This window comes from Ambystoma mexicanum, chromosome 1q (genome assembly GCF_040938575.1).
Source record: "Ambystoma mexicanum isolate Mex_15411 chromosome 1q, UKY_AmexF1_1, whole genome shotgun sequence".
NCBI lineage: Eukaryota > Metazoa > Chordata > Amphibia > Caudata > Ambystomatidae > Ambystoma > Ambystoma mexicanum.
This window is the reverse complement of record NC_090922.1, coordinates 565,737,682-565,764,304: the sequence shown is the minus strand read 5'-3', so window position 1 is coordinate 565,764,304 and position 26,623 is coordinate 565,737,682. Positions and strand designations below refer to the sequence as shown.

Genomic DNA, 26,623 nt, shown 5'->3' with positions numbered 1-26,623 from the left:
ACAATTGGTGAAGATCTTACTCATTACGTTGGCCCAGAGATCTGGATGTTTTTTCAGTTCCAAGTTGCAGATCCTATCAGGACCAGGTGCCCTTGAGTTGTTTAATTTCGAGATTTTATTTAAGATTGTTTCTTTATCAGACGGGATATTCCAAATAGCTTTGTCCCTTATTTTCACACTGTTGGAGTTCTTATTCTGTGTCGCATCACCCAATATCGGGGGATAGAGGGAGTCAAAATGCATTATCCAACGGTGCCCTCCCACGCTGTTTTGTAGATTGTCATTCATCGTATTCGATGTCCCCTTGATCATGTTCCACAAAAAAAAGTCCCTCGGTTTGTTACCACAAATTGCACAGAGCATTTGCTCAGCATCTATATGGTATAATTTGTGCCGGTAGTGTGTTAGCCAACTCCTACAGTTTCGAAGGGCCATTACCCACCGCGTCTTGTTTTCTGGTGACGGAACTTTGATAGATTTCCTTGAGTCTTCTGTGAAGTTGTCTATTTCCCACTAAATCCGGATTATAATGATGGTGACTTGCCGTTGCTTTAGTTCTCTTAGCATTCATTGTAAACCTCGTCAGTAGCAGCGTGTAATCCAAGTCAACCATACTCATTTCTGCAGACTTCAACCCATCAACAGAGATACACTTATTTATTTATATAGCAAACAGCCCAGGGGCATTTAGGCACTGTTACTTGCAAGAGTTTAGTTACAGAGGCACAGCAGGGGTAGCAGTTGTTGGCACATTGTAAATCAATACGGACATAGGTAGCATTACAGCGTATGCAATTGGTGCTTCCAGTTTATGCAGTAGGTCATATGTTTAGTATTCATGCTGATAGGAGGGACCTTATCAGAAGAGGGTGGTGTTCATTGCTTTACATAAAGCGAAGAGGGAGGCCTCACCTCGGATAGTGGGAGGTAGGGCATTCCAGTGAGTGGGTGCGAGATATGGGAAGCTGGATCCGCCCGCTCTGGCTCTTTTTATGAGTGGCACCCAGAGCATGTTGGTATAGGGTGATATGGTTGGTCTTGTAGAGGAGACGGGGTGGATCCTTTGTGAGAGGTAATCAGGAGCAGTGAGGTGGATGCACTTGTGAGTCAGTGTCAGAGCTTTGAAGATGATTCTTTCCTTTATTGGGAGCCAGTGGGCTAGTTTTCTGGCCTCCGAGATGTGTTCCCTTTTAGAAATGCCTTGGGCAGCACGGAGGGCACTATTCTGGATGACTTGTAGCCTTTCCAGGTTTCTATTGTATGTTCCAAGAAAAGAGTACATTACAGTAGTCTAGCCTGGAGCCAGTGATGGCTTTGGCTATGTTTGTGCAGTTCTCTTTGGAGAGAAAGGGCCTGACTGCGTTGATCAGTTTAGCATGATATTCGGCTGAGGAGGCAATTGCGTTGACTTGTCTGTCCATGGATAGGTTGGAATCCAAATAGACTCCAAGAGTTTTGACTGAGTCTGAAACAGGTATTTTGATGGTGTCGATGGTGAAGTGACTAAATTGGGAGTCTAGATGCTTTAGCGTGTCGGTGGAACCTACCAGTAGGAGTTCGGTCTCATCAGAGTTGAGGCATAGTCCATTGTCTGCCATCCAGGCTTGGATGGTGTTGTGGAGGTTAAGGGTCAAGGAGTCAGTGTCATAGTTGCCAATGAGGGTGAGGAGGATCGGGGCATCATCCACGTAGTTAGTGTAGGAAATACCCATAGCGTCGAGGATGAGGAAGAGGGGTCGTGTGAAGATGTTGTAGAGGGTGGGGGGGGGAGAGGCAGGAGCCTTGGGTCACACCACAGAGTATGGTGGTGGGTGAGGCAAAGGCTAAGTCAGAATACTTGCATGGTTCGGTCTTGTAGGAAGGAGGTGATCCATGCCGTGGCGTCAGGGGGAGAACTTGGCAGTGGAGGAGAGGTGATGGAATAGGACGTCATGATCTACGAGACTGAATGCCGCGGGCAGGCCAAGAAGTAGGAGAAGTGCTGGTTTGCCCATGTCCCTGGCATCGTCTATCTGGTTTTTCACGTCAAGTAGGGCGGTTTCTGTCCCGTGTCTGGGGCGGAAACCAGATTGGCGGAGCCCAAGGAGTTTGTTCTCTTCAATGAAGTGCTGAACCTGCCGGTAGGCTGCTTTGTCCAGTATTTTGAGGAATGGGACAGTGGTGATAGGTCTATAGTTGTTAGGGGAGTTGGGAACGAGAGTTGTTTTTTTTAAGAGGGGGCAGACCCATGCTTCCTTGAGGGAGGCAGGGACTTTTCCTGTGGCAAAGGAGGCATTGACAAAGGCTGTCAAGAAAGGATCTAGAACTTCAGTACAGTCCTTGATGAGTGGCTGGGCAGGCATCACCTTTACAGTTAGAGGGTTTGATATTCCTCATTATATGGATTATGCCTTTTTCCTGTATGGATTTGAAGGAGAAGGGTTGGGGGGTCCGAGGCTGATGGTGGGACAGGGATATGCGTATTAGGCAGGGCTTGTTTAGTAGCTAGTATTTTGTTTTGGAGAAGGCTCAATTTGGTTTGCATGGCCGTTTGAATTTCATCGCACCAGGCTTCGTCTTTGGTGAAGTTCGGGGGGGGCGGGAGTGGGAGTTTCTAGCTGCCTGAAAATGGCAAAGATTTATTTTGTGCTAGATTGGGCTTCCGAGATTCTGGATTCTAAAGATTTGGCCTTTGTTTGGGTGATTGCCTTTTTGTAATCAGAGCGGGCTTTAAAGATCTTCTCTTTGTCAGAGTGGGACGTTTGCCACTGTGTAAGTGCAGCCTTTTTTTCGTTGCAGAGTGTGAGGAGGTCTGGGGGTGAACCAGGAGTTGGAGTGGGTGGTGGGTTTGGATTTACGTGGTTTAAGTGGGGCAATGGAGTGGATAGCTGGTTTGATGGCAACATCGTAAGTTGATGCAAGTGTTTCTGGGTCTGTGGAGAAAGGTGGTCTGAAGGCTGGGCCTTGGAGGAAGGCAGTAGCCTTTCCTTAGTGAGCTGACGGGAGCTCCTTGCGAGGCAGAGTGGTAGGGGTTGGGGTGAGGGAGTTGATTAGCTGGTGGTGAGGATGCTAAAGGTGATATGGTGGTCAGACCATGGGGTGGGAGCGTTTCCAGTGATGAGTGGACAGTTATGCTGTGCGATCCAGTCGAGAGTTCTGCCCTCAGTGTGAGTTGGGCTAGCCTAGTGCCTTGAGGGCTAAATCAAGGGATTTGGCTGCTGGGTCTTTCCTGTCCAAGAGGCCTAGGTTGACGTCCCCAAGGAGAATGGTTTTCGAGTGTTTAAGGTTGTCAGAGAGGAGGTGGATGAAGGAGGCTTGGAAGTCTCCTGTTGGGCCAGGAGGGCAATAGACAATGTGAACAGCAATGGTACAGTGGGGAGAGAGGTTGATTTTGACTTGGAGGTAGTCGTCGTTGTGTAGGGATTTCTCTACCCTTCTAATGGAGAGGCAGTCTTTGGCAATGATTGCTACACCTCCACCTTTAGAGAGTTGATCTTGTCTAGTGATGGAGTAGCCAGGGGGCAGAGCACGGGAGAGCGCAGGGTCAGAGGCTTTATGTAACCAGGTTTCTGAGATCATGAGCAGATTGAGGTCATGGGTGGTTATGAGGTCGTGGATATCTAGGGCGTGGGCATTGATGGACCTTGCATTGATCATGGCGCATTTGAGGTGGGGTTCTGTAACGGCTCAGGAGGAGTCCATGGGGAGAGTGGGTGAGGTGATGGTAGTGGTTGGAGTCGCAGTGGGAGCAGTAGAGGAATTGCACATCACCGGTATTGCACTGGGGGCTCATTTTCAGTGGTGGTGGGCACAAGTTGGAACAATAGCATTCAAAAAATGGTGGTAGAAAAATTGCACATCACAGATTTGCACTGGGGGGCTCATTTTCAGTGGTGGTGGACACAGGTGGGATAACATTTGGCACAATAGCATTCAAAATGGGGATAGAAGAATGGCACATCACAAATTTTATACTGGGGGGCTCATTTTCAGTGGTAGAGGATACAGGTGGGATCATTTAGAATAGCAGCAGTAAAGTGGGGTAAAGTGCATCATTGGCAGCTATATTGGAGGTAGTTATAATGGCTATGGGCTTTGTAGTTGGGCGGTTGAGCCTGGCCATGTTAGCACGTAAAGTGGGTTGCATGGTATGGGAGCATAGCCGTGCATTGCGGATGCTTGTGGGGAGGGGCTGGGAGTTGATGGTGGCCTCTAGAGTGCGGGCACAGTCCGAGGCTCCTGGTGGCAAGGCCTGGGTGTAAGATGAGTTGGCAATAGTCAGGCTCCTTACCTCCAGGATGCGGCATAGCTTCGTGGCAAACGGCAGACGAGCAGTGAAGAGCTGCAAAGAGGAGTGCAGGCCTTGTCCTCTGGCCTTCTACTCACGGCTCCCTCCCTCTCCGTTTAAAGCGGGGGAGTTGGCAGGGCTGTCGGGCTCAGAGCACGGGAATGCTGGTGATTTTGGTGGGAATATTCAAAAATGCTGGGCTGATGCTCGAGAACCTTGCAGCAGCTGGCCCCTCCATGGTGAGGGGGCTCTGCCGTGTGCGTGGAGCACGATGCGGCTGGGGCACCAAAGGCAATGGAATGCTGAGAGATCAGCTGTTGAAGCTGATCGGACTGAGGCACTCGCAGCAGAGCTGCAAAGAGGAGTACAGACCTTGTTCTCTGGCCTTCTCGCAGCTTCGCCTTGCGGCTCACTCCCTCTCCCTTTAAAGCAGGGGTTGGGCAGGGGGGTGGGGGGACCGGCAGGGCATTGTCGGGCTCAGAGCGCGGGAATGCTGGTGATGTCGGCAGCAAAATTCAAAAATGCTGGGCTGATGCTGGAGAACCTTGCAGCAGCTGGCCCCTCCATGGTGAGGGGCTCTGCTGTGTGCATGGAGCATGATGCGGCTAGGGCACAGAAGGCAATGGAATGCTGAGAGACCAGCTGTTGAAGCTGATCGGACTGAGGCACTCACAGCAGAGCTGCAAAGAGGAGTGTAGGCTTTGTCCTCTGGCCTTCTCCTCGCGGCTTGTACTGGGTGTCTATTTGGAGGAGACCTTTTTCTGAGATTTTAACACAATTTCCTCCAGAGGCCACTACAATAGCTGGCAGATTAGAGAAGAGTTGGACCCTAGGTGCAAGGCAGTCTGTGATGAGTAGGTTATGATCACTAAACGTACGGTCAAATCTGAAGTTAGTAATCTCCGAGAGCAGGTCCTTGGAAACATACGTGATCAATTGCCCCGTATTGATCAAGTATGGCTCTTCCAACAGTTTGCCACGCTTTCTCACTGGGAGGTTTTGGTCTTGATGTTTTGCCTGCTGTCCTATACCTTCACATACTGCGTTAAAGTCACCGTTGATTATTGTGAAAGTCTTCAGATTTTTAGAATCCACGGCCTCCCAAATTTTACTCATCTCGTTAGAAAATTCCTCATTCGAGGTCATCTCCGGGTTCCAATACACGTTGATTAGAAACATTTTCTCCACTTTCTGGATCTGAGAGCCACCAGTTATACGTTTCCAATTTAATAAAATTGCCTGGATCCAATGTGGCGAAGAGAGTACTTCAAAAAAGTCGATACCGGATCCTTCTCTCATTGTGGTTACCAGTCCAGCTGTTGGCCGACCAATTGCCCCTTTCTTTGCTGCGTTGAATATTAGTTCAAAGCCATCTAGTTGAGGTTTGGCAGTCAGCTATGTCTCTAGTAGACACAATATATCAAAATGGCCAAGATTAACATCAGTTGGTTTTGTGAGGTGCTCAAAGCCTTGCATGTTCCAACAGCCAAATTTGATGCTTTTTCTTAGTGCTGTTTTTTCATCCTTCCCCTCTGTCTCCTTTAGGGCTTGTTGCCTTCCTCCCTTTGCCAATGATGGCTTATTCTTCTGTTGGAGTTCACTAGGCATCTTAGACCATGACCACAGTTCTAGTTTTTTTGTCCGCAGCTCCTTTAGATCTCAATGGTGACTTACCTTTTTTAGTTAGATTTGGCGATCTGGGTGCCAGGGCCTTCTGCCTGTCGGAGCTATTGTCCTTACATATACACCCAGTTTGACTCTTCGGATCTCGTTAAGTTTTGACTTCTCTTTGCCTCTCCGATCCCTGTTCTTTACAAGAATTGCGGAGATGTTCCATCTTAGTTACATAGTGTATTCATGTGCGATCTGAGGTTCTCGAAATAATTTTTGACCCATCTGTATCAATGTCTTCTCGTCTCTTGGTTTCATTCAGCAGGGTCATTTGTCGAGCAAGTGACTTCTGTTTGTTCATATCCCAAAATCGATAGGCTTTCTATCTCTTTCATCATTTGAAATTTGATGGAGTTCAGATGTAGATGAGAAATCTCTTCTCCCCGATTGACATGGTTCCACTATCCACAAATCCGGATAGGTCTTAGGCTTGGTATTTCTGCAAGTACTTTTAAGATGGTGCTTCTATTTAGTGTCAAACCGTCTCCTCGATGTTGTATGCGTTTCATTTTTAGGATGCAGGCGCTTTCAATTCGCTTCTGCGGATTTTTCTGCTCTCTTTCATCATCTCGCCTTACAGAAGTTTTACTTGTAGTACTTCTTTTGATCTTCAGTGGCGAACGCATGTTCCCGTTTTCAATACCACGTACAACGGAGGGTTTAATTTTTTTTAGCCCACCTTTCAGATAGTTTCTCGTATGGCGGCTACTTTCGGGGGAGGAGTCATACCTTCTCCTGGTCTTTTCCCGGTAATTTGTCACTTTGTCCAGGTCTTCATTCTTTAATCCGTTCCCCCGGTTTTACAACACCACTTGTGCTCTTCTTTTTCCCGTTTTGTGGTGCGTTAGTCATCGGTGAAGACGCATCATGTATTTGTACTTTCCTCGGTGGTTCCTGGTTTAAGCTTCTGTTGACCATTGTTTCAGCTTTCCTTTTAGGGATTTTTATCATACTTGTTTCAGAGCCCAAATCCTCAGTTGTGTGTACACCAATTCAGTTGTTCGTTCAAGATCAACACCGGATGGTTCAGTAATTCTTTCCCTGTAGTCTGTTGAATTTTTATGTTTTTCCAACCGTTAAGTGTCGTCTGGTGGACACTGTTATTGCAGCTGTTGGTTGGGACGTGTGTTTGGAGCGTGTCTTAAGGATTTGTGCACTCCTAATCGGAGCTACTTTATTGGAGTTCGATTTAAAAGGCATAGGTATGAGTGACTTCTAATGGTTGAATATGCCATAAGAGAATATGTTTGCATTTTGACCAGGTACGATGGTTTTGTCTGTTACACTCTAGGACCTTTGTAAATGAAAAGGGGTTCAAAGCTTTTGCTTGTACTTCCGTGATTTCATCACTTTGCAAATCAGCCTGTTTTTTCTCCTCTTCATCAATTATAGTAATTATTTCTGCGATAGGGTTTAGTTGCCCCGGATCCGTGGACATATTTCTCAGGTTATGTTGATCTGCCCTCTTAAGTGGTTCTTTGCTTTCGGCATTAATTACATCAAAGTTCGTTTGAGTGGACTTTGACATACTCTGAGTGCCTTCTCCTGAAACCTCCTTAATGGCATTTGCTCTGATTGAAGATCTTGCTTGATCCTGCCTGAGTAGCTGTTCTATCCTTGATACCAGAGTTCCCTCAGTCCCTACCATGAAACCTTCCAGATAGTTTAGCTTTGTTTGCATCAGGGCTATGAGACGCCTGGTCACACAAGGTGGTGTTGATATTCTCATAAAGCTTGCTAAAAGGCGCAAGCGCAATCGTAACCATAGACATGACAGCCATGAAGTCAATTTTTTATGCAGAGAGTCTTGGGGAGGAGGCTGTTGGAGTTTGCTCAGTCTTCTCATTGGAATAGGGGTGTGCATAATTTCTACAGGATTGCTACATCCTCTTTCATTAGCACAAACTGACTTTCTCTGCGTCTGCCCACTTGTTTTTACATTCACCTCAACCTGTGTTCCTACTGAACTCGTTGGCTTTTCTTATATCCCAGGCATCCTCATCTCGAGGGGTCTAGCTTTCCTAGGACCAGTACCCACCAATGATCGCTTTGGGGACTTCAAGAGGGGGCTCAAACAAGATATTCGATTGCTCTTCTTTAACACCCCGGCATCATCTTCAAGTTCAGAGTTTTCCATGGGGCTAATCATGGGCGCCATACTATCATCCCAAGAACACTCGGCTCAAGTGTGTTGCTTTCTTGCCACAGTGCCATCTAAGCGCCAAAGAGTTCCCGGTCTTTTTCAAGGTCAGTATCTTTTCTAATTCTTTTGTTAGCAGATAATTGAGGGCATTGTTGGTTATTTGGGATGGCTCACTGAGTGTTTCTTGTTGGATGATACTGTCCAAGATTTCCCGATGAGATATTTCTTTCAGTGGGTTCACCAGCGTCTCATTTCTCTTTTTGAAGAATTCATTTAAAGACTCCACATTCAAAGGCTTATTCGGTCCTTTCCTAGGACCCATTTTCTTTGGTGCCTTAGATCTCACTGTCAGTCTTCTTGTTTTGCATATATTAAAGCGAGGGGTTTTGGGATGCTGGCTCATTCCCGCACCACGGTTTCCCACCATTGTAACTCCTCGTTTCAGTTCTTTCAGTTGCTCATCGTTCTCGTCCTGCCCTTAGTCTTCTGGCTCACTAATGAGACTTGACAATATGGCTTTGGGCGAATCCCGCCATTTAGGGCTTACTGTTTCCTCCGTGCCCTTTGTCCCACAGCAGTTCTCAGAAGGGATATTCTCAATGGGAGATGTCCTGGGCATTGAGGACTGCTCCGTGTGGTGTTCAAGATTAATTTCGCTATTCTCGTAATCACTTTGAACGAGAGGGGGAGTGGGAGCGTCAGATTTTGGGCTCCTTAATTCCTCCCATTTTGGTGTCATATGTATGTCAATTGCACAAACGGTTTTAACATTAGCGTTAGCCGTTTTGCCCATTTGGCCAATGTTTGTAGCCAATCCTTCATCGAAGTTTGCATGCTGTGCTTCAACTTGCTGTTGTCTGGTAGTATCTGGCTCAGGGAGGGCGATATTATGCTGCAAGATGTTTCTCAAGCACCCCTTGTTGATCTTACCCCCTTTGATGGAATCATCACTCTTACCTAATAGAGCGAGCGTCCTTTCTACCACTGAGGGTGGGAGCGACGGCTGAATGTCTGCCAGTGTGGCGCCCGCCCGAGCCAAGGCAACCACACTGGCTTTCTGTGTAGCAGTCACTGTCAGCAAGGTCCCTTCCTCGCATGTGCAAGCAGCGGAAACTCCGCCACCTTGCCGACTCGAAGTCTGACACTGGGTACGCGGTGAACTGGCGAGAACTTCGGTGGGGTATGTTATTCTCTGGGCCCGCTTAGAAACAGCGAGCTTCTCCCCCCATTTCTTCAAATTTGCTTTAAAAATCACTGTTTCCTTTGGCGGACGAAGAACATGTCTGAGGCTCCGTCTGGTGCTGCAAGGAGGGGCTACCACCAGGTAAGGCGGAAACAAATGTACAGGGGAAGAGGTTTGAAAGGACGGGTGGGGGATTGTGGAGGAGGAAAGGATTGGTAGGAGCCGTACCTGCATTGGCAGAAGCCTCACCCTCGGGCTCCGACGTGTAGTCTGAAGAGCCCTCCATAGTTGCCCAACGGAGTTCTGTTTACCAAACTTTTCGGAAGCTGGCAAATTCAGGCAGGAAAACACAGAGGCACAGGCACTGCCTCCACGGCCTGCCAAAGCCTGCTCACTAAGCTGCTGACTGCCAGTTTTTCCGAACTGAAGCTACCAACAGCACAAAGGTCTCTTGCGCTCTTCCCTCTCAATCCCACTAACTACCCCACCCAACCGCCCTCCTTTCCAGATCCGCCAGAGCGCCTGGAGACCATGAAAATGGCAGCAGCGAGTTGTATAAATCACAATAACATAACAGCCTCCTCCTAACATGCCACCCCCACGTGCACCTCCTGTACACTCAGGACCACATCCAAAACCAGCTTTTAGTCATTCAGCCATGTGACCCTCCATGGACATTGTATACTGTACTGAACTGCCATATAGACTGCCTACAGCGCAACTTTCTCCACATCAGGCTCTTCCTGCAGGCTTGTTGCCGGCTCATCTGCCTCCCACTGGACCCGTCCCTATGACTTCGCTTTTGCCACCTAATAATCTTACTGACCCCAAAATCGGAGGATGAAATCTTGCAGCATGGTGTGTCCAATGGCACGGATACCACCAATGAATTACATTATCTGGTCCCAGGGGATGGTGAACTTTATGTGATGGCCCACCAAGCAGTGATTTCTCCACCTCACTACACCCATCTGACAATTGGTTCCTGCCAACCTCTCAGGACTAGGGCTGCAAAACTGCTTGAATTATTGCCAGAAGCACAAAAAAAAAGGAAGGATAATTGAGGGAACACTAGAAAGTCTGTTGTCTCCATACCAGTCCACAATAACATTTGGTAAGATTATCTCTTAACCATAAATAACCCATTCACTGCTATTCCCAAGTAGTACAGGTTTGAGAAGCAGTAAAAGACAACTGGGAATATTCAAACAGCATGTGAATCCATTAAAGATCCAATTCTGGAGAAACAAACATGACTGGCGCATCACTAAAGCGACTGTGGTTCATCGTTTTTCTACAATGGAGACTATTTGCATACCATGGATTCCCAGCCTGAAAATGGGACATATTCAACAGCACATGAATATGAATGATCCAATACTGGAGAAAGGAGAACCAACGCTACCTCCCTTTCCTTTGTAGGGAGGGCATAAACCTGCCTTGTCTCCACTATAAAGAATTTTTGACTGCCATTGGGTTGGAGCTTGATAAGGGCACATCAATTGAGAAGCTGATGTGGTAGAGCATTGCTATGATCTTTATGTATGTTGGTAGCGCCGCTTTGTACTGGTGTCCATTATAAGCCAATAGTTTGACATGTTTAGACATGAAAGCCTTCTCTGTGCAGATGAGCCTCTATCACAGACAGTATCTTTACGAAAAGATAAGGTGCCAATGCTATTCCAAAAATGAAGTACTTCGAATTGGCAGTGCAAGGCCTACCTTGAACTTGAGAAATCCTTGGTGCTTCTGAACATAGAAATATTAAGATCTGCATCTCATGTCAAATGTTACCATGAAATCTCCTTTGTTGATCAATGGGATAAAACATGTTTACATTGTTACACTATAAATACCTGTGTGTACTGTTCTTTATTCCGGTAAAGTCTTCAACATTCTTTATTGCACTACACAACATGAAGGGTACAAACGATCGAACTCCTTGCGCACCCAATGCACTAGGTTTATCCTTGTAAACCATAACATTTCTGCACCATGTTGCAGATCCTCTTCTCTGCATCATTTTCTGTAGGTCTTCCATTTCATACCCAAAAAGGGTATACTATGTACATTCAAATATGCATCGAGGACAGCCATCAATCATTAACTGCAAGACCCACGATGTGCATTATTTGAAAGCCTAATAGAAGGGTTTTATTGCACTAGAGCACAGCAGCGAACTACTCTTACAACAATTGCATACCATTGTATTATACAATGCTGGTTAAGTCTAGGTGACATTTTTGAAACCTCAGAGGCTACCCAGTCAAGCATCAAATGGAACAAGAAGGCATTCCTCTAACATCTCTCTAGTGGACAGCAAATCTCCGCAAGTCTTCAAAACACACAAGACTCAGAAATCCTGAATGTGCATTACACTTAATCACCTCCCAAAACGTAGATAATTACCTGGTTGCTTTCTTTCAGGATATCATATCCATCCAAGCAAACATCAAGAACCAAACCAGACCTGTAGATGCACCCTCAACTGAGATTTAATCCATGCCCCCCCCCCTCCTGCCTTCTAACAGAGCTCCTTCATGGATAGGATGAACATAGTCTCTAAAATGAATGCCTCCGATGAGCAAACCCTCCCCTGTTCAGCAATTACAATAAAAGACAATCTTTTTCTAGGCCTGGCAACCCCAATCAGCTGCTCCTCCAAACACTGCTGCATCCCTAACTCTGAAGAAAACAAAAATGTACTACAGCTTTATTCCATTAAAAAATAAAATATGGTTGACCCAAAAGTCCTGACTAACTACTTCATATAGCAAATACCTCCATTATTTACAAATTTAGCAATTGCAGAGTTCGGCAGAATTCTCAATCTCTTACACGAGCACAAGCCCCGTTTTAATCTGCCTCATTGTTTAATAAGGATGACTTCCTGGCAACATTGTAAAAACCACCCAGCAATGCTCATTTTTCTGGACATGGCTCAAACATTTGACACCAAACCACCAAATGCGGCTGTAAAGTTTTGAAAAATGTGGGTAGGAAAGTTTTGGACCTAAAATGGATTGTGTACCTCCTACATAAGAATGAGTACTAGGTAAATCCTGGAAACCATCAAATGGTGTCTGTAATTACCCGTAGGGCACATCAAGGGACTCCGTCTCCCTTGCAGATATAATAAATCCCTTTTCCAGCCAAATGCATGCTGAGGACATCGAGGTGCTTTCATATTTGGGGGCACACAACAGACTCATATCTTGACTTGCCTGGCTCGCATACAAGACTGGATTACTAATAGCCTTTTCCTGAGCACTTCCAAATTGGTGATCTCTTTATTGGAACACAAATATATCAATTCGCCCATTCTCCGGGCTACACCATCGCTGATGCCAATCTCTGAATCATTTTCTGCATGATCTCCCATTATCTCCACTTGATCAAATGCATTCAGCCTTTCCTCAACATGATCCACAAAATCCAAGTAGCAAGAGCCCTGGTTCGGTCTTGCATCGACTACAACAGTCTTTACTCTTGGACTCTCCAAAAGCATGCCCTACCAAATGCAAATCCTACAGAATAAGGCTGCTAGGTTTATCCTGGGGCTGAAACAGAGTGCCCACATAACTCCCATGTTGAAAACCCTCCACTGGCTCCCTCAGACAAAGAATGTCCTTCACATTGCTATGGAGGAAACAGCAGATGCCACTGTAGAAACCTCAGATCAGCCAGCTTGATGAAACCTTCCACAGCTGCTGTCAACAAAAATATTTGGTGGCAGAATCGTCACAGCCTCAGGGACTGCCCTCTCGAACAATCTGCCTCTCTGCCTTCAAGCAACGAGAAAGACATGGTTAAGGGAATCTTTAAAACCTACTTCTTCAAACAAGTACTTATTGATTAACTTCCTCTGCATCCCTGTTGGCACTCCCATGGTCTGCGAATGAGGCTAACAATTCTGATGGGCCCTCAAGGACCTGGATGAAAGACTTGGCAAAGACAGATCAGTCTTTAAAAAGCAAAGAGTTGTCCATGAAATTCAGGTCTTTCAGACTTCTGCAACTTGACATCGCATTCCAGATCTTGTAATCTTCACAACATCTGCTGCAGTGAGCCACCCTCTTGTCCTCTTTTAGATAGCATGTGCGTCAAACCCTTTCCACTCTAGTGCTTGCACAATCACAGGACTAACATTGATACTCTATAGCCCTGGTTATGCTACATTGAGAACTCCAAACCCCCTAGCATTCGTTGACTGTTTCACTCTTGCTAGCTGCCTGCCAGTGAACCATTTGGGATTTTGACATCCTTGTTCTTCCCCATCCTCCTGCTGTTTATCACTTAACTGATCTGTAATGCACAAAGGACTGAATGGTTAGAGCCATTTGCCCCCACCCTCGCTCCCACCTCAAACATGCTCTTCACCCCCCCCCCCCCCCCCCCCCCAACACACAATCTTCCTTACCCTCCTCTCCCCTTCTCTATGGGGCACCACAAACCAATGTTTTCACAGAGGGCAACTTATAAATCAACAATACATAAAAAGGACAGTGAAGCACAATTAACTTGTTCTTTTATCACACAAATGCATAAGCTGTTCTCTATTCTTTTTATTCCTTTACACGCAATATCTTGATCATATCATCAAGTACAAAAGACAATGGTCATCCACCAATGGAATAGACACATTTTCCCTCGTGGCAGAGTCCCACAGGAAAATTATTTCCTATGAGAAGGTCTTTTTTGTGGGAGGATGGAGCGGGCTGCTCTTATTGCTGTGGAGAGAAAGTCAGTGAGGGGCTGGCAAGCAGCAACCATGAATATGGTCCATGGCCCCATCAAAACGTTGCTATCTCCTTTCATCTTGAAAGAACAAATGAGTTTCAGAACTGTAATCGGCAGGAAGGCACATAAAAATGTAAGTCTTACAGCAGGACACAAGGATACCAGAAGACAGGAGATGAACTGTGCCATAAAAGAGTCAGAGGGGAATGAGAAATCCTACACCAGGACACTCAAGATTGTATTGCACCAGAGATCAAAAGCACAAGACGAGAACCAGGGAGGGAAGAATGGGAAAGTGACTCCTTCCTCTTCAACCAGAGAAATCGGATGTCCATCTAGCATCATACGAAAGGGGACAAAATCTAGGAAAAATCCCAGTGTGCCAAATGCTGTTCCGTGCCAGACGCCAGACTGTTAAACATCAACTCCATTAGTGCAGTGGCATCTAGAAAGTAGAGAAGATTTCACAAAATAAAACAGTGCAAAAGACTTTCCTTCCAACACAATTTCATCAATCTCAGTCATTGTAAATTTGGAATCAAGCATTTCAAACATTCTCAGAACATTGAGCTTTCAACGAGCAGCCACCATTCACATTTCACCTCCAACACAACTACAACTGTAATAAATGTACCCATGTAATTTATCACAGCATTCGTTTTTCAGTTCTAAAGTATTTTTGTCTCATTTCACACTCCATTCAGCCACACTATTTCTGGGATTGCTATTCTTGCTCACGCCTCCAACTATGGGTTCCTAAAATGTGCATTCTCTCCTGTCAGAAGTGCAATCTATCTCTGACTCGCTTCCTCGCTCAATCACTTCTGCAAATTGTTCCCTAGAAATGTCCTGTCAACGTCATATGTCACATTTCTTGTTGCCAAGTCCCATGCATTTGTTTCAGATGCCTCTCGTTCCCCACTCCACTCACCTGCCTCAGGGATCGTCCTCATGAGAGTGCTGCTGGCTGTGGTATTCTGCTACATACAAGCTTTTATCAATGCTGCCTGGAATGGGTTTGATTTCTGTACAAAGATGGTCTTCAATAGCTTTCAGATTGAATCTATCCTCAGCAGTGATCAGATTGATTGCTAATCCCAAGTGACCAAAACGACCTTGGGAAAACAAAGATATAATAAAACTGTAAGACGTTTAAAGCAGAGAAAGTTAAATGGTGCTTCAAAAAAAAACGAATTAAGGCAATTGTACAATGCATTTAACATACAGCACGACTGGTTAAAAAATTAAGTACAAGCCATTTTAACCAAGCTGGGAGTGTAACCACTTGATTGACACTATATGCCTATTTAGTGCGTCACTCTGCTGGTGATTGACTGAAACTTTACAGCCAGACAGTAACTTAAAAACATCAAATATTAAACATTGTTAGGAAGTTTTATAAGTTACTGTCTGTGAACTTAGAGAAGCCCACCTTGGATGTACAGGACTGCAACCCTTAGGTTTGGCCTGAACCACACAAAGATTTGGTAGAATGGCTGAGCAGCCAGGCTTAGTCAAGGAAGGGAGGAGGGCTGTAGGAAGGTAGACAGAAATCTGAGCATGCACATTTAAGAAAACAAGAATACACTTCTAGTTATAAAAAGACTCATTTAATATAAACAATAAGGCACATTGTTAAATACTTTCAAGCAAGTAGGTACTAAACACAGGAGCACATGTACAACACAATTGCAAGTTTCTTAAGTAATAGACCATGGGTGTAATAACTTTCACAATGAGCTCAACAATATCTCTTCTGGGTTTGCAGGTAGGTAAAGCTAGGTTTTTCAAGTCATGGAAGCCTAGGGGTTTCCTTGTGAAGTTGCCTCAAGGACCAGTGTCCTAAGGCTGGAGGGATTACAATGGGCTGTCCACCCCAATGTATCTCTATGGGAGCTCTGCAGGGGTGCGAAATACAGCCATCTACAAGCCCCCAGGAATACAGGTTCAGCAAGCAAATCTTCAGATAAGTTGTACAGGGAACAGGAGAGTATGTTAAGATAAAGAACTTGTTGCTGCAGGATGGTCCCAGTGAAGAGGCGACAGCAGACAGTTGCAGGTTTCTCAGTCTTCGCAACAGCTCTTGTGCACACAATGGTTCTTCTTGGTTCAGGCTTGTTGGCGCTTTTTCCAGGCTTCAGTGAAGGACGGATGTTGCAACAGTCCACATTTCTCCTTTTCTAGGTCCTCGTCTTGTGTGAGGGGAGTTTGGGGAGCTGGTTCGAGTTTCTGCCCATTAAGAAAGATGCCCACAAAGTTACAGGTGGATCCGTTCTTTGGGCGACGATGCGCAGTACAATGGCACAGGACCCTGGCTATTGTTGAATTGTAGGCCGTGGAGGTTGCAGCCCACCAGTCCAAGGCAGGCAGTCGTCCCGTTCAGATCTTCCCTTGCTCAGAAGTGGCGGTCAGGACAGCAGCAGTTACTCAGCGGGCTGCAGCAGTAGTTTTCTTCCTTCTGGCTTGTTAGGTAGAATGCTCATTGCTGTGCCAATTCCTTCAACCTTAAGAGACCCCCACCTCTTTTGCTGGACTTTAGGACTTTTTAAATTTTAACTCTGGAGTGAGCGAGCCCTTTTTCTCACTTGTGTATTTTGATCTGATTTGGATTATCCGTTTTCTTTGTTTTTGGAGTCTGACAAACTCCATAGGCACATACCTTGGTGACAGCACCCCCAGTGCAGTGTCAGAGAAATCCTTTAGATTTCTCACCTTTTCTTGTGTGAACTACTGTTCCCAAGAATAGTAAAGTGAAATCGACTTGACTTACCTTTTCTCTTTGTGGGTCCAGCACACCCCATTTTATGTGGAGTGCTGGGGGCGGGGGGGGGGGGTTACTTAGTAGCCCCTTTTCCTACTTATATAACTTTTTATGATAACCTCACTACCTTAAATGGCTGGTGGCAGTGGTTTAATTTTCCTACCATTGTGCGTTTACCGCGGGCTGAATTCTCAGCTGCAGTATGCACCCATGGGTGTCCATTTTGTCAAAATAACCCGATCTTTTTTCGCAATTTCTTGCTTGTGAGGTCTTTATTGGGTTGTACTCTGCGTGCCAAACCAGGTTTAACCCTTTTTTTCTGTTTTGCCTTTGGCAGGCTTCAGTGCTGAAACCGGCCTCTGGCTCGAACGTGTCAGGACAGGAAGCAAGGAAGGAAGGTGCCCGAAACTCCCTGTCCTTAGTCTCCTTGGTTACCTGAATGTACCCAGTCGTGATTGGCTGGCTGGCTGTCCTTATAGGACAGCCACCCTTGCTGTGTGAGGGACAGCTAGGCTGTGCATGAAGGAGAGAAGAACAAGTTACTTACCAACGGCAACGTTCTTTCGACTGGATGTTCCTCCCACATATTCCTCATCTTATGATATAGTTATCTCCAGCTTCGGAAAAAAATATTCTCGGCAGAGGGCGCTGTGCTGTAGGTCGTGGCGTCGATTGTCCCTCGACAGACTCCGTACTCTGTCGATGTCACCGATGGTATAAAAAGCTCGAGCCGCACCCGTTGCTTCAGTTCTTTCGATTAAAATATAGGAAGAAAACACCCAGGCGTGCCCCATGACAGATGCATTCTTCATGAGAGGAAAGTGTAAGAAAACGTAAACTGTACTGTGGGGTAAGATGGGAGGGTCGATGAGTAATACGTGGGAGGAACATCCAGTCGAAAGAACCTTACAGTTGGTAAGTAACTTGTTCTTCAAATGGATTGTGTCCTCCCACGTATTCCTCATCTTATGATAGACTCCCGTAGCAGTGTCAATTTTGGAGGTGGGAGTGCTAATTACAGTTTTCATGGACAGAATGCAGAACTGCCTTGGCAAATAACCCCTCATTGGAGGAGGCAGTATCCAAGCAGTAATGCTTGATAAAAGAATGCATTGTTTTCCAAGTTGCAGCTGAACAAATATCTATAGCCGGTCAAGTGGCACAGCGAGTAGAGCGCTCGCTTTGACATCTGTGCAGAGCCTGCTAACCCAGGTTCGAATTCCGGCGGGGCCAAACTCAGCCTTTCATCCTTCCGAGGTCGATAAATGAGCACCACACACCGTGGGTAACAATAAGCAGCGCTCAGATACCTGAGGGTTTGTAGCGCTATATAAGTGCCTAATTATTATTATTATCTGCTGCCGGAACTCCCCTCTTTAGAGCCGCAGAAGTAGCCATTCCCCTTGTAGAATGGGCTTGAAGCCCATCTAGTGGGTCTTTTCCCGCCAATCTGTAGCATTCAATTATGGCCAAAATTATCCAGCGGTATATGGTATGTTTTGTTACTAATAAGCCCAGTTTATGACCAGTATAACCCACAAAGAGTTGGTCATCTTGTGGTAATTTAGACATCCTTGAGATGTAAAAACTAAGAGCCCTCTTGGGATCTAGTCTGTGCAGTCTCTCCTCTTCCTTGCCCAAATGAGGAGGATAAAATGTTGGTAGTATTTTTTGTGACAAATGGAAGTCCGAAACTACCTTTGGTAAAAAGGAAGGTTTAACCTTATCCTTGTAAAATACAGTATATGGTGGTTTGCATGAGAGAGCCTGAAATTCACTAACCCTGCGGGTTGATGGGGCCACAAGAAGGACAGTCTTTAGTGTTAGTAGCCTCAATGGACAGGAGTGCAGAGGCTCAAAAGTTCTGCAAGTCAAAAATGTTAGTACTAAATTTAAATCCCACGTTGGGACATGAAAAGGTACTGGAGGGTATACGTTAGTAAGACCTTTTAACAATTGAATGATTAATGGTATTTTGAAATATGAAACCTCTTCCGAGGTGCGCTTGAAAATGGACAGCGCAGCAAGGTATCCTTTTATTGTTCCTATCTGGAGCCCCAGATTGGCTAGATGTAACAGAAAAGAGAGCACCATTGGAGTGCCACATTGAAAAGGGTCCACATCCTTATCTTTGCACCAGTTACTAAACCTGTTCCAGCGACATCTGTACAAAGATTTTGTTGCTGGTCTTCTGGCCGAAAGCAAGACTTCCATTACGTCATCCGGAAGATCCCAATCCTTGTATCTCAACCTCTCAGAAACCATGCGTGAAGGTTGAGCGTCCTGACCTCTGGATGGAGAACCCAACCTTCCTCTTGCGAGAGAAGATCCTCTCTTTGTGGAAGATGTATTGGAGGGCAGATGGACATGTCTAGAAGGTCCAGGGTACCACGTCCTCCTGGCCCAATCCGGGGCAATTAGGATCATGGTTTTCCTGAACTTTCTCAACCTCCTGATTACTTGAGGAATCACGGGGACTGGGAAACACGTACAGCAGTGGAAACTTACACTCCACTACAAATGCGTCTCCCAGAGCTCCTCTGACGAAATTCTCTTGAGCAGTACTGATCGCACTTCCGGTTGATCGCGGGGGCGAACAGTTCCATTTGAGGGGTTCCCCAAAGGGCAAAGATCTCCAGAAGGACTTCCTGAGCCAACTCCCACTCGTGAGAGACCGTGCTCTGCCTGCTCAGAGCGTCTGCCGCTGTGTTCTTCTCTGCGGCTAGGTGAATTGCCGATAGAGAGATTCCTTCTTGTATTGCCCAGAACCATAGCTGCATTGCCTCTGTGCACAGTGGTAGTGACCCTACGCCTCTTTTGTTGAGGTAGTACAAGGCCACCGTTTTGTCAGTCATTATCAGGACATTCTTTCCCTGTACAGAGGGCAGAAAGGCCTTCAGCGCTAGTCTGATTGCCCTCAGCTCCAAAAGGTTGATGTGTAGTTTGGACTCCGATGGAGACCAACGACCGCAGATTGTCAGATCGTTGGTGTGTGTGCTCCCCACCCCGTGAGTGAGGCGTCCGTCACTACTGTTATCTCCGGCCATGGTTGCCAAATAGATTCTCCCTTGAGAATGTCGTTGCAAGCCCACCAGAGAAGATCCTGAGCAACTGCGCTCGGGACTCGAAGAAGATCCGACATATTCCCTGAGAACTGGGACCACTGAGTTCCGAGTGCCCATTAAAGGGATCTCATTCTCAACCTGGTCTATGGTACTACGAAAATGCAGGATGCCATGAGGCAGAGCAACCGGAGACAATCGAAGGCCGGTAGACGTTGGGCATTCTGGAACTTCGTTACCATCTGCTGGATGTGGAGAGCTCTCACTTCGGGAGGCGAGGCTTTTCCCGAGGAAGTATCCAAGACTGCTCCGATAAACTGGAGCTTTTGGGATGGTCTCCTATGAGACTTCTTGAAATTGATGGAGAAGCCCAATTTGTGGACGCAGTGGCAAGTGATCGAAAGATGTTCCTGAGCTTGTTTTGGAGAACTTGCTCTGGTCAACCAGTCGTCCAGGTAGGGGTAGATGTGAATACCCCCTCTCCTGAGACTCGCTGCCACAACTGCCAACAGTTTGGTGAAAACCCTCAGGGCGGAGGTCAACCCGAATGGCAGAACCCGAAACTGATAATGAGAGTTGCCAATCGCGAACCTCAGGTACTTTCTGTGCTTTGGATGGATTGGCACATGAAAGTAAGCATCCTGAAGGACCAATGATACCAACCAATCCTGGAGTTGGAGAGCCTGAAGGATCCGAGAGAGTGACCATCTTGAACTTGTCCTTCCTGAGGAACTTGTTCAAGTTTCTTAAGTCCAAGATGGGTCTCAGTCCTCCGTCCTTTTTTGGGATGAGAAAATATGGGGAGTACCAACCCCTGTTCCTCTACGCTACAGGTACCTGTTCTATGGCACTTTTCTCTAGCAGGGTTAAAATTTCCAGCAACAGGAGCGGGTCTGGAGTTTTTACGGAGTTGGCTCCCAGTGGATGATTGAGGCCTTTTTTGGAAGGGGAGACAGTAACCTTGAGCTACTGTTTCCAATGCCCAAGCATCTGAGTAATGCCTCGCCATTCCTTCAGATGCTGAGAGATCCTGCCTCCCACTGGTGTTTTGTTCAACAAGGTCTCAGAGGGATTTGGTGGCAGCTACAGGAGTGGCTGAGGGTACAGATGCCGCTCCGGAGGCCGATTTTGCACCTCTTCCTCGTCCTCCACGAGGGAAGTTTTTTTACCCCTTTGAGAAGCCTGTCCTTTTCCTCTACCAAATGAGGAGTAGTAACGAAAAGAACGACCCCTCCAGGAAGATGAGCCGGAATAGGGTTTTAGAGGCTGGCGCATGGAGTCACTAAGTGATTTAGCTGCCGCTTTCGAGGTCTGAAGTTTTTCTAGGCTTTCATCAGCCTTACTGCCTAACAGCCTCGAGCCATCAAAGGGCATGTTGAGGAGTCTGGCTTGCACGTCTGGTGCAAACCCCGACTTCCTCAACCACGTAGATCTGCGTAGCACAATGCTTGCAGCCATGGATCTGCTGATACTATCAGCAGTATCCAGTCCAGACTGGAGACATTCCCCCATTGTCTCCTTCCCGTCTTTGACTATATTCAGGAAGCCTTCCCTTTCCTCGCCTTCCGGAATATGCTCAGCTGCCGCCGAAATACAGCCCCACAGGGTATTGGTAAACCTGGCCAGGGTACAGGTGACATTTGTCGATTAAGGGCCATACTGCCTGAAGTGAAAAACTTTACGTGCCCAGGCATCAACTTTTTTTATACTCTCTATCTGGAGGGATAGTGGGATATGCAGTTTGCTTTGATGTGGATGCTGCCTGAATAACTAGACTTTCTGGACTCGGATGCCTGTTCAAGTATTCAGGATCCGTACCAGCTGGTCTGTATTTCTTGGGGGAATTACTGTCTGCAGCAGCAATGCTCTCAGGCTTTTCCCAGTTTTTCTCCACCCTCCTCTGAAGAGCCCTGTGAAAGGGGAGAAATGGATCTTTTTGAGGACCTCTGACAATTATATCCGTCATGTCATCTTGTTCAAAAACGGGTGAAGTGTTAGCCCAACCCATATACTCAATTACTCTGGTCATAAGACTCCTCTACCCCGAGTCTTCATGCTTTGCAGGATCAGGTCTGGCAAACTAATTCTGGGGCGGTGTCAATTCCACTGGCAGAATGTAGTGTGTCACTCAGGTCTCTCATTTTCAACTCTTGATCAATGAGTTCCTCAGGAACTTGTTTTGTGCCATATGAAACTCCAAAGGGAGTAACTTCCTCTTCCTCCGAGCCAGATTCCTCATAAATTGAGGACATGGACTTAAAAAAGTCTGACCTGGGCAACAGAGTAAATCTTCTTTCTTCCTCTACTATACGCGTCGAAGGAATAGAAAAATCCTTCGAAGTTGTCGAAGGAATCTTCGATGACTTCGAAGAAGACTTCGATACAGGCGTCGAGGTTATTTTTGGTTTCCATGTCAAACGGTCGACGCCGATAAAGTCGAAGCCTTCGACTTTTTTTATATGGCACCAGAGAGGTGCTCGACTCTCGAAGAGTCCTCGACTTGTCGTCGACTCGAGTTTCCAACACTATCGGTTTTTACCAAGGTAGTCTTAGACTTCCCTTTGTCGTCCAATGGAGCGACCTTAGGGGTATGGCTCTTCTGAGGTTCATTCGAGGGGGTCGGGCCGCATTCGAATACCTCCATCTTTTTACGAAATTCTTCCCATTTTCTGTGAGAATCCGATTTTGTCGGATATCTAATTTCTTCGGTCGACTCAGAAGATGAAGGAGATATACGTCTCCCCTTCATTTTTTTGGACGAGGAAGAAGAGTGTCTCGATCTACTCCTAGATCAAGATCTCTTTGAATGCCTATGGCGATCCGATTCCTTCGAATCAGTCGCTATGTTTTTTGGATGTAGCCTTCTTAAAGGCTTCCCTCCCCAGCAACAGTTTCCCTCTCACGAAGAACTTTCTCGGTCATGGATTGGCAGGAACCACAGTCGTCGGTCCTGTGACTGGAACCGAGACACCAGAGACACACTCGGTGGGGATCCGTGATCGACATTTTCGATCCACAATCTACACACTTCTTGAACCCAGTCTTGGGTGTTGAAGGAGTCGAAGATGACATTCTCTTCACAGAAAATCTCAAGCGCGCCGTTCTCGATAGCGAAGCGATCGGAAAAACAAAACTGAAGCAACGGGCGCGAATCGAGCTTTTTATACCATCGGTGATGTCGACAGAGTACGGAGTCCGTCGAGGGACAATCGACGCCACGACCGAGCACAGCGCCCTCTGCCGAGAATTTTTTTTTTCCAAAGCAGCTAAGCTGGAGATAACGATTTATCATAAGATGAGGAATACGTGGGAGGACAATCCATTTGAAACCTGCATAAAGGGCGAGGTCTCGAACAGAATGCAGAGTCGACCACTGGAAGAAACATCCGAAGGAACTTTGAAGAGAAGCCTGCTGTACCCTCCTGGCCCGTTGAACTGCCCAGTGAAGCCCTGCTGCAGTGCTGAAGCTCAAACTTCATATCGACTAGAGAAGCCCGGCACGGATGACTTCTTCCCTTGGGTTTGTGGGACCAACTGACCCCAAGTCTACCTTTGCTGTAACCCCTCTCCCTGCTGGCTGTACTTCCATGCTGCTGCTGGAACCGAGTGCCAGGGGTCAGGAACACCAGAAACGAGTCCATCATCTTTAAGCCAGACCCAAGATCCAGGAACAGCCCGACGACCCTCCTGAAGCAGGACGATCCAAGCCTGAGCCACCTTCATAGAGTGCTAGACCCCAGAAGCAAGGTGAGCCCATAAGGTGTCCAAGAACTGCAGTTGTGCTATTTGCCAATAGCTGAAACAGCCAAGTGCCGCCGATTTGGAAAGAGACTGTAGCCGGCGACTACCTTCGAACTGCAGTGCAGGAGTCCTCCAGACGTCCTCTCTCTTGTCCCCACGACTGAGAACCAGGAACTGCAGGACTGCAACCAGAACATAAGCCAGCTGGATCCTCTTCTTCCAAACTAAGGTACTATCTTGACTGAAGGGGTACTTACCTCTTGTCAGCTTGCTTGTTCTCACTGGAGACTTGCAGTCACAGATTTTTGCAGAGTTGCTTGCATCTTTGCCCTTCATAAGCCTAACAGCTTGTGGCCCAACAGTGATTATTTTGCTACAAACTTAATCACATTGTGCAAGACTTTTGTGCTATCTGAAGAAGTGCCTCAGCTCCCTAGTCATTGTTTCAATTGACTTTGACTGTCCTGGCTCCCTGCAGACTCTGACCCATTGACTTTGGTTTTAACTGTCCCTCATAGGTGGTACATAACTAACTTGTATTGCTGGGAAAGGTCTAACCTAGACTTCATTGGGAGATTGTAAAGTAGCCACATGTTTTGAGAAACTGTTAACCATGCATTAAGTGTAAAAAGTGATATATCAAAGAGTAAGTGCGCATGTCAGTCATCCTAAAAGGGTATCTACTTTAACTTAAAACTGAGCAAGTGTTTTGTTTGTTTGTTTATGTATAACGCGCACCAGACCTGAGGGTATTTGGGCGCAGAAAGCATAAAGAGGATTGTTCAGCTTAGGTTACAATGCTGTGCATTACATTACAATATAATGCCTTAATAGACGGTACTAAAAAATGATCATACAAATTAACAAGTGAAGTCTATTTTTACATATTGCCCTTTCTAAAGAAGGCTGATTTAAAACCAACCGTTAATTAACTATTTTACTAGAAAACCAGTATAAGTGTTATTTGGATACTTGTAATTGTGACTCAGTGTTACATCTGTGCAACTCACATTTACCCCTCTTGAGACAAGTCTGGCTGCTCAATCACTCTACCAACTTGTGTAGTACAGATCTATACCAATAGGTGGTTACCTAATACCAAGAGGACAATGCTTGTATAGTCTCCCACATGGTTACTACATACAGTCTTGCCTAACAAGCGAATAGGGCTATGTAGAGTTGGTGCATTTGGTCTCTTTGGATGCATATCTAAATAGAACTATGGCAACCATAATGCTTTGGATTATGCCATGTCTGAGATGGCATTCCCCACGCATGGAGGACTGTATGAATTCTGGTTAATGCATTCTGGTTTAATGAATGTCCCTGCCCCATTTCAGAGACTAGTAAACCTTGCTCTGAATCGGATATAAGACTTGTATGGTATCATTCGCCATCTTCAGTTCCACTTGGGAAGAACATGTATAAGTTTCTGAAATGTGGCATGAGCATTCTATAACCCAAAGGGTATTACCCTGAAATGATAAAGACCTTCGGGGGTAGAGAATGTAGTCCTCCCTTGGCACTGTCTGGGATATTTGACCTCACCATTGGATGTTGGCAAAGGTGCTTGGGTCCTTAGCAGAACCAAGCTTGTCCACCATATCGTAGCGTTTGTCTTGCCGACAGCATTAAGAGCCAAATAGTTAACACACAATCTGTGGCGCCTGCTTTTGGGACCAGAACTGGACCATGGACTAGAGGCGGCTAGATCACCTCAAGGTCTACCATCTTGTTGACCTCTCATAATGCAAGCCCTGACTTCGATCGACATCCTGTAGCTCCTCGCCTTGCTATGCACAATTATATTGACTACTAGGTGTCGAACCTGGAGTTAGTGAGAACAGGGAGGCAAACTGCCAAAGCAAAGTCTGAACCTCTTGTTGCAGTCAGGTGAGCGGAGCGTTTGACTTCCTCAATGGAACAGTCATAAGGGCTTCTCTGGAACAGAGCAGGGAGAGGTTTACTTTCCTCCTCCTTCCTATGTGAGGCCAAGCGTAGGGCTCTTATTTCATAGGGATGAAAGCCTTCAGCCTATTTACATGGACAACTTTAGGAGCTTCTTCAGGGTGTCCGAGGAGAAATGACAATGCATTACTTACCGTAAAAGCATTTCTGATAGTTGTATCTGCTTAGATTCACATGCTGTGCATAGTCCGACATCCAGTGGTCACTGCGGAGTATTGCATTTTGTTTTTCGTAGTCGAAAAAGGGGACGTCGACAAGGCGTGTCTGTAACACTATCCCTATAGTGACGTGCAGTGTACCCACAATCCCTCGCGCGTCGCGGTCCCTCTGTTTGTATTTTTTCTGACCTGAGGGAACCTTCTAGACAAGAGTACAGAAAAGAGATATAAAAAGATGTCTATGTTCCTTCCATCCGAGCGGGGAGGAAGGGTGGGCGCATGTGAATCTAAGCAGATACCATAAAAGCATTTCTGATGGTTGTAAGTAATGCATTGTCTGCCGATGTTTGTTAATCTGCTTAGAATCACATGCTGTGCATAGACTAGCGAGCAGTACCCGGAGTTGGAGGTGGGTTGTGAGAAGGAACAGTAGAGAAAAAATGTCTTAATACTGCTTGTCCCACCTGGGAATCAGATCTAGAGTGAGCATCTAGACAGTAGTGTTTTGTAAAGGTGTGTACAGAACTCCAGGTTGCCGCTTTGCAAATGGACTCGAGGGGAACATTTGCAATGAATGCTATGGATGCCCCAGTGCCTCAAGGAGTGTGCTCTTGGCTTGAAGGGTAGTTCTCTCTTAGCAAGAGAGAAACAGAGTGATGCATTGAACAATCCATCTAGAAATAGTGGACTTTGAGACTGCATCCCCTTCTCTTCCTGTTGCCACCGAGACAAAGAACTGATTAGTCTTTGTTAGTGGTCTAGTTCTTTCCATATAAAACATGACAGCTCTGCGCACATGAAGTGTATGCAGGGTTTTTTCTCCCAAATTTGAAGGATTTTGAAAGAACGTTGGTAGTTCCATTGACTGGTTGACATGGAATTTCGAGATGAATTTCGGTGCAAACCTCGGTGTGTGCGTAGAACCACTT

General features: G+C 46.2%; 1 protein-coding gene across 7 annotated transcripts in view; it reads right to left on the bottom strand.

The window, feature by feature from the left end:
* Positions 1–13,809: 13,809 nt before the first annotated feature.
* The window catches only part of LOC138532030 (probable ATP-dependent RNA helicase ddx6), a 254,087-nt gene continuing 241,273 nt past the window's right edge, over positions 13,810–26,623 (bottom strand). For 6 of the 7 annotated variants that reach the window (XM_069641032.1, XM_069641033.1, XM_069641038.1 and 3 more), the window contains 2 exons: positions 14,936–15,119; positions 13,810–14,449 (listed from right to left, as the gene is read on the bottom strand). In XM_069641032.1, coding sequence (XP_069497133.1) covers positions 14,941–15,119 — 179 coding nt within the window. In that variant the 3' untranslated portion in view covers positions 13,810–14,449; positions 14,936–14,940. The remainder of the gene's footprint in view (positions 14,450–14,935; positions 15,120–26,623) is intronic. The other variant, XM_069641036.1, reaches the window with a different exon arrangement.